The sequence below is a fragment of the Salmo trutta genome, unplaced genomic scaffold (genome assembly GCF_901001165.1).
Source record: "Salmo trutta unplaced genomic scaffold, fSalTru1.1, whole genome shotgun sequence".
Lineage (NCBI taxonomy): Eukaryota > Metazoa > Chordata > Actinopteri > Salmoniformes > Salmonidae > Salmo > Salmo trutta.
In genome coordinates this window covers 278,399-292,152 of record NW_021822395.1, presented here as the reverse complement: position 1 = coordinate 292,152, position 13,754 = coordinate 278,399, and the positions used below count along the sequence as shown (strand labels likewise).

The 13,754-nt window shown below is 39.6% G+C and overlaps 1 protein-coding gene across 1 annotated transcript; it reads right to left on the bottom strand.

The window, feature by feature from the left end:
• Positions 1-341: 341 nt before the first annotated feature.
• Positions 342-4,662, bottom strand: LOC115182127 (OX-2 membrane glycoprotein-like). The gene is made up of 5 exons (XM_029743789.1): positions 4,339-4,662; positions 3,834-4,175; positions 2,517-2,843; positions 1,790-1,888; positions 342-1,569 (listed from the first exon to the last, which is right to left on the bottom strand). Exons 1-5 carry the CDS (start codon positions 4,376-4,378, stop codon positions 1,505-1,507), a joined length of 873 nt encoding a protein of 290 aa, XP_029599649.1. The 5' UTR covers positions 4,379-4,662; the 3' UTR covers positions 342-1,504.
• Positions 4,663-13,754: the final 9,092 nt, after the last annotated feature.

Below are 13,754 nucleotides of genomic sequence, written 5' to 3'. Positions count from 1 at the left end.
GGTGATATTACTGTAAACAAGGAGGAGCTATAACAACCTACCCCTTGTTTAAAATGGCGATGTTACTATAAACAGTGCTATAACAACCTATCGATGATTTTAAATGGTGATATTACTGTAAACAAGGAGGAGCTATAACAACCTACTCCAGATTTTAAATGGTGATATTACAGTAAACAAGGAGGAGCTATAACAACCTACTCCAGATCTTAAATTGTGATGTTAATGTAAACAGAGCTGTAAGAACCTACCCCTGATTTTAAGTCGTGATATTACTGTAAACAGAGCAATAAGAACCTTTCCCTGATTTTAAATGGTGATGTTACTGTAAACATGGGCAGTTTTTTTTTTAAATACAGTGAATAGTTTAATATCAAAAAAGGGTAACATAATCCAGAAATCCATTTAAAGAATGTTTTTGAATCTTAATCAACTGAAAACATTGTACAGATCAAGTGAGAATAATAGCCTGATTTATAAACAGTGTCAAATCAAGTGGGGTCAAACACAACAAGCAGCATCCATGATCTGAATAAAAATAGGAACTCAAACATGAGGATATATCAAAGAGCAAACATTATCATCATTACATTCTAAGAGCTCAAATACATTCACACATTACACTGACATAACTTGAAGAAAAACAAAACTACCTGTAGGTCCATAAGTTCATAATAACAATACACTGTAAACTTAACTTGAACAAAAGTGCAATCGTATTGAAATGGGTTGAAATAAATTACTAGGTTATTTAGAAGATAAAATAAATAGATACATCTATTCTACTTGGTGTATGTTATAATAAAGTACATTCAAACAGTAGGTGGTGCTGTCCTAATAGATGAGGTAACCTAGCCTGACGACTCAAATTACATTTTTCAGCTGCTTTGTCGTTCACTACATACTTTAGTCTGAATAGGGTTAGGGTTATTATTGAAGTTGTTGGAGGTGACGAGGGGCACGACGGGCGTTGTACAAACAATGTCTTCGGCGATTGGATTGTCTCTAACCAATCAGAGTAAAAGCCAATGATCATTTTTCAAACAGCTGTTTTACCCACGTGTGTTCTAGCTCTGACTCAACCCATTGTTACCGGACAAATCAGAAGGCCTAGAATGTGGTCGCATTCGTTGAAAGGTTGGGGAGGTACTCAAATCCAGAATCATTGTGAAGAAGAAACGAACGTCCTTGGGCGTGGCGTAACGTTTGGCCGGAGCAAGGAGTTTGGGTAGCCAGGCAACAGGTAACCTACCTCACATCACAACACTCCCCTACAAGAGGTCATCAATCTCTCAAACCTAAAAGTGCCATTTCAGTACCTCTAAACAGCATTAACCATATCATGGCTTGTATAATGCATGTGATAATTAGCTTATTTATGACTGCGTAAGAATGACTCAACAAGGTTCAACATCCAGGCTCAGTAACAACAGGTGCTCCAGTCCTCAACAAAAACAGCTGTCAGCTACAGTGCATATAAGCACGGTCAGCAACAGACAGATGTTTACACAATGCTCCTAAGAGGGTCCTGCTCGTCTGCTGTGGTTGTCAACGCTGCTTGCCTGCAACCTGCCAGATAGAATGTGAAGGTTACTATACTGTACTACAGTGAATCTAAAAGGACGTTCTCCAGAAACATTCCTGAGCTCCAAGACATGCGTTGCTCACAGTTTATTTGATAAAAGTCAGAACCATATATAGAGTTGATGACTCAATTCATTCCATTTGTCTTACTAAGAATATTAAAATAAAGATATTACATATTACAGATAATCTTGTACGGACTCACCTTTTTTCTTTTGAAGCTCGACACAGCCAAAGATGACTAAAAGGGAAATGATTAGGAATACTGGAATGGCAACAGCCCACGGGGATGTCCTCTTGTCATCTGGAAGGTGAAACATGAAATTCCACTAAGCATGTGTTTGGAGAGACAGCATTTACTCAGAAGAGAAAGACGAGTAATTTTACATCCTTCCTTTTTAATGCATTCAGTTTGAATAACATGTTGACATCATGTTCTGTCCCATCTATCCAATCATATCATCCATCATGTAGCTTCCCTGAGGATCTGGAAATTACCCAGAACTCAACACAGCACTTGACTACAGTGTGATTTTAAAAGGGAGTGACTCGTGATGCTTTACCATGGTAGTCAACATTAAACCCAACAGGTGAGATAAGATTACTAACAGCACTAATAGCATCACAACATTAGCCTCTTGGAACCAGCCTGAAATCGCTGCATTCTGTTCACAGGAAACAGAATGTTGCACTATTGCACGATGATGCTGGTCACAAGGCTTTCACAACATGCCCCTGGGGATGATGTAGCCTGTAAATAGAACGCCAAATTCATGTACCCAAATGTAAATGTTTACTATTAACATCATGAATTTGGCATGCTATTTATAGAGCTAGGGATGATGTTTTCTCATAGTTGTTTTCAAGTTGGACTAATCTGACACGCTAAAATAGTATGGTTTAGAAGTATATAATAGGTCAACATTACGTACCCTCTTCAACCTCCCTCTCTCCAGGGAGAATAGGAAGCAGGACCCGCTCGTGTCTCTGTGTCCTCATCCCATTGTTTACGATACAGTCCACGTATCCCCCTGAACCTGGCAACAGTTGGAGGGTGATGTTGCTAATGGCTGTGACAGTTTGGTCTTTGTTAATGACAGTCCAGTTGTTAGGTGTCTTTATGGGTACTGCTGCAGAAATGTTCCATTGGATCCAAGGTGCTGGTTTACCCGTGGCAGAGCAGCTGACCACAACTTCCATGTCTGCTTTAGGTTCAGTGCTGGGGACTTTTTGCATTGTGGCTCTCACTTCAGATACACCTTTGAATAGATGAAACAGGGAATATTAGATCATATTGATTTTATTTATATTACTTATTTTACCTTTATTTTACCAGACATATCAATTAAGAAGAGCTTAAAAAACTATGTATCATGTTTTCATATATGGTTTGACACCAGCCAATTTTCCTTATTAATGCATGCAGAGTTCATGGTCTTTCTGAAAGTTTTGGGATTCAGACATTTTTGAAATCCTGCCAGTGATGTAACAATGCCAATATGGTGATTTATAGTTGCAGATTTCTGGTGTTCTAAAGCATAGTGTTTCTATTCTCCTAATAAAACCCCCAATAAACCTTTACACCTCCCATACTGTATTATTCAGATAACATTTGCCTTAGCAAATGTCCTGCTGTAAAAAGGGTGAAGAGGATGATTCTATATTTGGCGAAGCACCAGATGTAAGGACCTTTATATTACCTGTATTGGTTTTGCTTATAAATGTATTAGTGAAGCATTTACAGTGCATTCGTAAAGTATTCAGACTGCTTCCCTTTTTCCACATTCAGTTACGTTACAGACTTATTCTAAAATTGATTAAATAAATACAAATTCCTCATCAATCTACACACAATACTCCATAATGACAAAGCAAAAACATGTTTAGACATTTTTGCAAATCTTTATTTTTTTTAAAAATCCATTTTAGGCTGTAACGTAACAAAATGTGCAGAGTCAAGGGGTCTGAATACTTTCCGAATGTACTGAAGGTATTGCTTATGAAGTCTTTATGAATGCTCGATAAGAGGATACCCCCAGTGACTTTCACTTCTATTCCAGTACCAGCACACCTGATTCACTAGGTCTATTCCAGGCTGGATAATTAGTTCACCAGGCGTGTTTGTACCTGTGCTGATTTACGATTATTATTTTGAGTTACAATATCACTTACATTAAAATATAACTTCAACTGAATAGAGAACAATAGAGGTAAGTCCTAAAACTGTTGTTATTCAGTGCATTAAATACCTTGAACAGTAAGACATGTCTGCTTGCGTCTTGATCCACTCGGGTAAACATTGAAGGAACAAATATAGCAGGCTTCGTCCGACCATGTTACATTCTTCACCGTAATGGACGTCGAGTTGAGAGATGCCTCCGTGAAAACCACCTTGCCTCGGTGCGGGTCTATGATTTGAGCTCCAAACCGCTTGCTGTAGGTGGCCAGATTCTCCACCGAGTCGTCTTTGAACAGCCTCTGCCAGGTGACTTGCAGCACACCTGTCGAGTCCGCATGGGTGCAGGTATATGATGCGTCGGCATTGAAGTCAACCCTGGTGTCTCCTCTAGCTACGACGTTGACAGAGACCGCTACAAAAGGAAGAAGGCAAGTTTACAGGTAAATGAATAAAGTTTAGCCTACATACAAAATAATCAATTACCTGTCAAACTTGGTAAATGTTGTTTACTTAACATATCTCATTTTATATGAGCAGAGTCAACCCCAAGTCAGAAGCCATGGAAAACAATTTACCTTCAGAGAGCAAGCATAAGAGAATGAGAAAAGTCTTCATTCTCAGCTGGTGAATGTTGACTAAAGCTCATGGTTTCTCACGTTGAATCATATATAATATATTGCTTCGTTAGTTGCACGTGAAGTGAGTCAGATTCACCGAAAGTGAAAGAATGTTTTTGGAAAGCCCTTAAATTGTTGATGCGGGAAGCCTTGAGAGTAGCCTAGTTCCCCAGTGGTTCCCGGTCGTAGCCAATTACAACGTGACATCTACTGTAAATTAAATGACAAGGAAGAAGGAACTGTTAGTTCTTGATTTTTTTGTGGTTCACGTTAGGCTGAAGCTGAAAGACGTCATAGCAACAAAATAAACGCTGAAATGGGAAATGTATTTATTTTGACATAAAAAAAAAAATTGGTTCACATGCTCTGTGCTGAACTAAACTCCAATTTAGAGGCCACCACATCAAAGGCATCGAAAGGCTACTGTAACCACAGCAAGTTCCAAACCAATTGGCTGCTAGTGCTCCACCCCATAAACTAAACACGCCTACACTTGATGAACATAGCATAGCATACATTTCAGTCTATCTACAGTACCAGTCAAAAGTCTGGACACACCTACTCATTCAAGGGTTTTTCATTATTTTTACTAGTTTCTACATTTTAGAATAATAGTGAAGACCTCAACTATGAAATAACACATATGGAATCATGTAGTAACCATAAGTGTTAAACAAATCAAAATATATTTGACATTTTTCTAAGTAGCCATCCTTTTGCCTTTGATAGCTTTGCACACTCTTGGCATTCTCTCAACCAGCTTCACCTGGAGTGCTTTTCCAACAGTCTTGAAGGAGTTCCCACATATGCTGAGCACTTGTTTGGTTGCTTTTCCTTCACTCTGCGGTCCAACTAATCCCAAACCATCTCAATTGGGATGAGGTTGGGTGATTGTGGAGGCCATCTGATGCAGCACTCCATCACTCTCCTTCTTGGTCAAACAGCCCTTACACAGCCTGGAGGTGTGTTGGGTCATTGTCCTGTTGAAAAACAAATGATAGTCCCACTAAGTGCCAACCAGATGGGATGGCATATCGCTGCAGAATGCTGCGGTAGCCATGCTTGTTAAGTGTGCCTTGAATTCTAAATAAATCACAGACAGTGTCACCAGCAAAGCACCCCCACACCTCCACCTCCATGCGTCACGGTGGGAACCACACATGCAGAGATTATCCGTTCCCCTACTCTGCGTCTCACAAAGATACAGTGGTTGGAACCAAAAATCAAAAATTTGGACCCATCAGACCAAAGGACAGATTTCCACCGGTCTAATGTCCATTGCTAGTGTTTCTTGGCCCAAGCAAGTCTCTTCTTCTTATTGGTGTCCTTTAGTAGGGGTTTCTTTGCAGCAATTCGACCATGAAGGCCTGATTCACACAGTCTCCTCTGAACAGTTGATGTTGAGATGTGTCTGTTATTTGAACTCTGTGAAGCATTTATTTGGGCTGCAATTTCTGAGGCTGTTAACTCTAATGAATGTATCCTCTGCAGTAGGGGTAACTCTGGGTCTTCCTTTCCTGTGGCGGTCCTCATGAGAGCCAGTTTCATCATAGTGCTTGAGGGTTTTTGTGACTGCACTTGAAGAAACTTTAAAAGTTCTTGAAATTTTCCAGATTGATTGACCTTCATATCTTAAAGTAATGATGGATTGTTGTTTCTCTTTGCTTATTTGAGCTGTTCTTGCCATAATATGGACAAGATATTTTACCAAATAGGGCTATTATCTGTATTCCACACCTACCTTGTCACAAAACAACTGCTTGGCTGAAACGCATTAAGAAGGAAAGAAATTCCCCAAATTAACTTTTAACAAGTGTTAGGGTTCGTTCCTTTCGTCCTTGTCAATCATCATTGGCTCATTGGTGAAATTAGCATTATGACAATATCTTTAATTAAATCATTCAAAAACCTTTATTAATGCAATTGCAGACAGAAGTTGACAATCAGTAACATAGCACGCATGTTCCGAGTAAGTTCTGCATCAAACAAAAAGTCTCAAGTTGTTTTGTTACACCCTCAGTCTAGCCTGGTGATGTCACTACCTACGTCATTACCTTTTTACCCCTGAGACCAAAATCCTGCCTACCAAGCTGTATAAACAATGGCTTTTAGTGTTATCTAAAACTTAGTAAACGTTCACTCCCCAAAGTTGATTTATTGTGGAATGTTTGACTAGTCTTATCTCCTCCACTCCCCTGCAGAGTTCTGTCTCAGTCACACATTCTCAGAGGGGCCTCTTTATAAGAAAGAGAGAGAGAACTAAAAAACAATTGTGGAATACTAAACCTCTACAATGAATATATATTGTTAATCTGTAGTCTAGGACCCTATAAATCGTCTGAGATTCCCAAAGATTGGAAAGCTGCCGCGGTCATCCCCCTCTTCAAAGGGGGTGACACTCTAGACCCAAACTGCTACAGACCTATATCTATCCTACCCTGTCTTTCTAAGGTCTTCGAAAGCCAAGTTAACAAACAGATTACCGACCATTTCGAATCCCACCGTACCTTCTCCGCTATGCAATCTGGTTTCAGAGCTGGTCATGGGTGCACCTCAGCCACGCTCAAGGTCCTAAACAACATCATAATCGCCATCGATAAAAGACATTACTGTGCAGCCGTATTCATCGACCTGGCCAAGGCTTTCGACTCTGTCAATCACCACATTCTTATTGGCAGACTCGACAGCCTTGGGTTCTCAAATGATTGCCTCGCCTGGTTCACCAACTACTTCTCTGATAGAGTTCAGTGTGTCAAATCGGAGGGCCTGTTGTCCGGACCTCTGGCAGTCTCTATGGGTGTGCCACAGGGTTCAATTCTCGGGCCGACTCTCTTCTCTGTATACATCAATGATGTTGCTCTTGCTGCTGGTGATTCTCTGATCCACCTCTACGCAGACGACACCATTCTGTATACTTCTGGCCCCTCTTTGGACACTGTGTTAACTAACCTCCAGATGAGCTTCAATGCCATACAACTCTCCTTCCGTGGCCTCCAACTGCTCTTAAACGCAGGTAAAACTAAATGCATGCTATTCAATCGATCACTGCCTGCACCTGCTCGCCCGGCTCTGACTTAGAATACGTGGACAACTACAAATACCTGGGTGTCTGGTTAGACTGTGAACTCTCCTTCCAGACTCACATCAAGCATCTCCAATCCAAAACTAAATCAAGAATCGGCTTCCTATATCGCAACAAAGCATCCTTCACTCATGCTGCCAAACACACCCTCGTAAAACTGACCATCCTACCGATCCTCGACTTCGGTGATGTCATCTATAAAATACCTCCAACACTCTACTCAACAAACTGGATGCAGTCTATCACAGTGCCATCCGTTTTGTCACCAAAGCCCCATACACTACCCACCATTGTGACCTGTACGCTCTCATTGGTTGGCCCTCGCTTCATACTCGTCGCCAAACCCACTGGCTACAGGTTATCTACAAGTCTCTGCTAGGTAAAGCCCCGCCTTATCTCAGCTCACTGGTCACCATAGCCGCACCCACTCGTAGCATGCTCTCCAGCAGGTATATCTCACTGGTCACCCCCAAAGCCAATTCCTCCTTTGGCCGCCTTTCCTTCCAGTTCTCTGCTGCCAATGACTGGAATGAACTGCAAAAATCTCTGAAGCTGGAGACTCATATCTCCCTCACTAGCTTTAAGCACCAGCTGTCAGAGCAGCTCACAGATCACTGCACCTGTTCATAGCCCATCTGTAAACAGCCCATCTATCTACCTACCTCATCCCCATACTGTATTTATTTATCTTGCTTCTTTGCACCCCATTATCTCTACTTGCACATTCATCTTCTGCACATTCTACCATTCCAGTGTTTAATTGCTATATTGTAATTACTTCGCCACCATGGCCTATTTATTGCCTTAACTTACCGCATTTGCACTCACTGTATATAGACTTTTTGTTTTCTTTTGTTCTACTGTATTAATGACTGTATGTTTTGTTTATTCCATGTGTAACTCTGTGTTGTTGTTTGTGTCGAATTGCTACACTTTATCTTGGCCAGGTCGCAGTTGCAAATGAGAACTTGTTCTCAACTAGCCTACCTGGTTAAATAAAGGTGGAAAAACAAAAAAAATGTAAGGAGGGAGAGGTCTTAAAACCCCTCCCCTTCTATTAATATAACATAAGCATAATCAATTATTCTAATACATCAAACATTTGTACAGCCCCAATCATGACCCCTAGGTGAACCCTAACACAAGGCACACTTGTTAATTGAAATGCATTCCAGGTGACTACCTCATGAAGCTGTTTGAGAGAATGTCAAGAGTGTGCAAAGCTGTCAAGGCAAAGGGTGGCAACTTTAAAGAATATAAAATATATTTGATTTTACACTTTTTTGGTTACTGCATGATTCCAAATGTGTCATTTCATAGTTTTGATGTCTTCACTATTATTCTACAATTTATAAAAGAGTAAAAATAAAGAAAAACCCTTGAATGAGTAGGTGTCCAAACGTTTGACTGGTACTGTACATAAAACATTTTACAATGTGGGAAATGACGACTCCGTGTTATGGTAATAAGGTGAGCATTTTATGAGTCAGACATTTTCAACATTTTAAATCTATTCCAGTAGTATGTCTGTCATAGGGGTTTAGAGTTTTTACTACATGCTTCTCACATTAAGTGCTGCTCTGGTAATTGTGTCAGCAGGAAGTTCCCCGATTCTTCTCCTGGTGGTTGCTGGTCCCCATTGTTAATCTGGTTTTAGGGGTTGTGGGCTTTTCTCTTCCTAGGAGATGTGTAGTGACTGACTGTGTCTGAATGTCATAGCAAAAGGGGGAAGTCCACTGCCCCAGTGGGTAGAAGACAGGAGTTGAATTACGCAAGTGAACTGAAAGCTCTTTAGATACTTATGTGACTTCATTAATTGAAGGTGATGTTAACATCACGTTAGTATAACCAGTGGTGTAAAATACTATCATGTACTACTTGAGTAGTTTTTGGGCGTATCTGTACTTTACTTCAGTATTCATTTTTTTGACAACTTTTACTCCACTACATTCCTAAATAAAATAAGGTACTTTTTACTCCCATACATTGTCCCTAACACCCAAAAGTACTCGTTATATTTTGAATGTTTAGCAGGACAGAAAATGGTCCAATTCTCGAGAATATCTGACAGACTCACAAAAAACATATTTTGTTTGTAAATGTTGTCTGGTTTGCTTAATATAAGGAATTAGAAAAGATTTATACTTTCATTTTTGCTACTTAAGTATATTTTAGCAATTACTTGTACTTTTGATACTTTATTTTTTTGTACCTTTGTTTAACTAGGCAAGTCCGTTAAGAACAAATTCTTATTTACAACGACGGCCTACCGGGGAACAGTGGGCAGAAGGACAGTTTTTTACCTTGTCAGCTCAGGGATTCGATCCATCAACCTTTCGGTTACTGGCCCAACGCTCTAACCACTAGGCTACCTGCTGCCCCACTTGATTATATTTAAATTCAAATACTTTTAGACTTTTACTCAAGTAGTATTTTACTGGTTGACTTTCCCTTTTACTTTAGTAATTTTTTGTTAAGGTATCATTACTTTTACTTAAGTATGACAATTGGGCCCATCACTGAGTAATATAGTTTGTTTTATTCTCATAATTGGGTTATAATTGTAATGGTACATTTTATTACATCATAAACTGCATGTCTATTAAAGTATAAGCCCATCATTCTGTAATTTTACCATTTACAATCTAGCTAGGAGTAGCCTTAAGGGTGGCAGGTAGCCTAGTGGTTAAGAGCATTGGGCCAATAACCGAAAGGTTGCTGGTTCGAGTCCCTGAACCCACTCCAGGGTCGCCATCAATAATGGCTGATCTCCGAGGGTGTCTTGGGGAGTGGCCCAAGAGAAGGTCTGAGTCATGGTTACTGTAGAAAGGAATAAAATGAAAGAGGATCCACTACTGGAGGGTTGTTACAATACTCTGGGCCAGTCTCTGTGGCCTCGGAAGTAACTGAATCCAATTCCAGGAAAGGAGAACAGTCAAAATGATACTTACAGTAGACACTCATTATCATAAATCACTGTTCACTTTGATATCCTGTGATTGTATAAAGGGTATTGGAATGTGTACTAAGAGTTATCTGGTAAAACTGAAAGTAGCCTAGTTTAGAGAGGCGGGCCAGTAACCAGAAGGTTGCCGGTGCAAATCCCATGCCAGACGGGAGAAACTTCTCCAGGGCTGCTGTACTGCAGTGTGTACAGTGTCACAACACTGTAGGGGCAAATTGTGTACGTATGTAGTTTTGATAAAAAACCCTGACAGGGGAATAAAGGTGTGTTGAGTAAAAAGGTGTGTTCTAATCCGAACATCTGAACCAAACATTTTCATTATATCTTGGGAAGAACCTGTTTAATATTCTGGTTGGCAGTTGTGGTCTTAAATTACTGTGGTGACATTGATACATGTGACACTGTCTCACTCAACCAGAGGATGATTCCAGCTGCATCTCAACACTGATGTATCTAATGTACATAAAAACAGACAGTGAAAAGACAAAGATGATAACATTTTCTGAAACACATATTTCTTAACAATTGATGTAGTCTAGAGTACAGAATAGACTATATAAGGTCTGTTACAAACACAACGGTAAAAAATCTAAAGTATGGAGAGAATTCAGTACAGTCAGGTGATGCAAGGATCTTACACAAATATAAAGCATTCACATATGTCATCAGACAGGACACTTTTCTGGAATTTTTACTTCAGAAATGTTGCATCACTATCCGTTCATTGCACTGTGACAGTCCTTTTTCAAATGCAGCACAGCGACACCTAGTGGAACTGCAGTTTTATTTTCCTTTTTGTTTCTTAAAAAAACCATAGGAATTTAAATGAAGGATTTTAATAATGCATATTGCTGTGGAGGTGACAGACACTCATGGCCTGTCTCTACTGTTCAGCAACACTACATACATACACGCATGCATACACAGTACCAGTCAAAAATCTGGACACACCTACTCATGAGGGTTTTTATTTTTACTATTTCTAAATTGTAGAATAATAGTGAAGACATCAACTATGAAATAACACATATGGAATCATGTAGTTTTTATTTAACTAGGCAAGTCAGTTCAGAACAAATTCTTATTTTCAATGGCAGTCTAGGAACTGCCTTGTTCAGGGGCAGAATGATAGATTTTTACCTTGTCAGCTCAGGGATTCGATCTTGCAACCTTTCGGTTACTAGTCCAACGCTCTAACCACTAGGCTACCTGTTACCAAAAAACTGTTAAACAAATCAAAATATATGAGATTCTTCAAAGTTGCCTTGATTACAGCTTTGCACACTCTTGGCATTCTCTCAACCAGCTTCATGAGGTGTGCTCATTAGGTGTGCCTTAGCTTGCTAGCTAGCCACCGGAGTACAACACAACGAGATGCAACAATTGACGTTTTTTTTCTGTCAATAAAGACGTTTTGCTTGTGATGTGATTGGTCTGAAGCCAAATACACACTCGCTTCCCTTGACAATTTTTTTAATGTATTTTTTATTTTGGTGCACCCGGACGATTCACAGCTGAACGATTGGCTTTTTCAGGTGAAGTTAATGTCTTTCACGAGCGTACAGTTTCAGGGCAGGTCTGATTTATAATGGGAAACATACTGATGCATGGCGTGCTCCAAGTTTATAAATCTCTATTTTTATAGGTGCCCAGTCTTTTCAGAAATGGCGCACACAGATATTTAGTGTGAAATGTACACAACGGTTATAAATGAGGACCCCAGAGGTTGTGAGGGAGGTTGTGAGGGAGGCTGTGAGGGAGGTTGTGAGGGAGGTGGTGGGGGAGGTTGTGCACCTATAACATTTCTGTCAACTGTGACTTTCATTATCACACTGTTGCGATTTAAAGTTCACTGAATTTCCGTGAAGTAAGCAGAGGTAATATTCACCATCAGACCAAACACTTACCTTTGACAGAAATATTGAAATGAAAAAAGTATTTTCCTCCATGTTATACACACTGACAGGTGATGTGTAGAAAAACTCTGTCACTCTCTATATGTCGTGTGAATCTGGGGTCACAAGTGAAGTCTGTACCATTATGGCAGTGGTGGAAAAAGTACACAATTGTCATATTTGAGTAAAAGTAAAGATACGTTAATAGAAAAGAGCGTCTGCTAATTGATGTAAATGTAAAATGACTCAAGTAAAAGTGAAAGTCACACAGGAAAATACTACTTGAGTAAAAGTTTTTGGATTTAAAAATACTTAAGTATCAAAAGTATAAATCATTTCAAATTCCTTATATTAATTAAGCAAACCAGACGGCACCATTTTCTTGTTTTTTTAATTTACGGCTAGCCAGGGGCACACTCCAACACTCAGACATAATTTACAAACAAAGCATTTGTGTTTAGTGAGTCCACCAGATCTGAGGCAGTAGGGATGACCAGGGATGTTCACTTTATAAGTGTGTGAATTGGACCATTTTCTTGTCCTCCTAAGCATCCAAAATGTAACGAGTACTTTTAGGTGTCAGGGAAAATATATGGAGTAAAAAGTACATTACTTTCACTTCACTACATTCCTAAAGAAAATAAAGGTTGTCGATATATAAAAAAAGTAAAGTACAGATACACCCCAAAAAATACTTAAGTAGCACTTGAAATATTTTTACTTAAATACTTTACACAACTGCATTATTGAATCTGGGGTCCTAAATGAAGTATGTACCATTATGGTCGGTCCGAAATTACACTTGACAGTCATTCCCCCCACATATCACTCCATTTTATATATTACAAAAAATGATTCACAGTGTTTGGGTTGGGCAGAAGGATGTCTTTATTTCAGTCACTGCCAACATGAAGGCAAACAGGTTGTGAGTGTACTGTTTCATGGTTTTTAGATTGAGCATTAGTAGTGAAGTGAAAAAGTAAAGTTGATTTCTTATTGACTAACTGCAACCCACAGCACCAGAAGCAGCCTGAATACAAACACTAACCAACTGCAGAACCAAACATTACTCAATATTATCTGCTCAGACCGAGTACAGAACTCAACGTCTATCCAACGTTAGTTGTTCAATAGAGAAACAAAGTAAAACTTGGGTTGACCAGTTATAATGGACCTTGAGATCTGAGAGGAGGAAGTGGTGCTGTTTTCTAGCTTCTACCTGTCTTACTGTTTCACAGAAACACTTGGACCTCTGCTAGTGCATCTTGGTCTTTGCAAAGCACCACAGAGAGGCCAAATTATTAACTACAGACACCTCAACAGGTCCACTTCCTTCTTTAGACACAAACAATGATAGATTCTGCACCACCACAAGGCTGAAGGGTTCTTATAGCATAAGCCTGATGTATATAATGGTTTGTTTTCCTCTAGA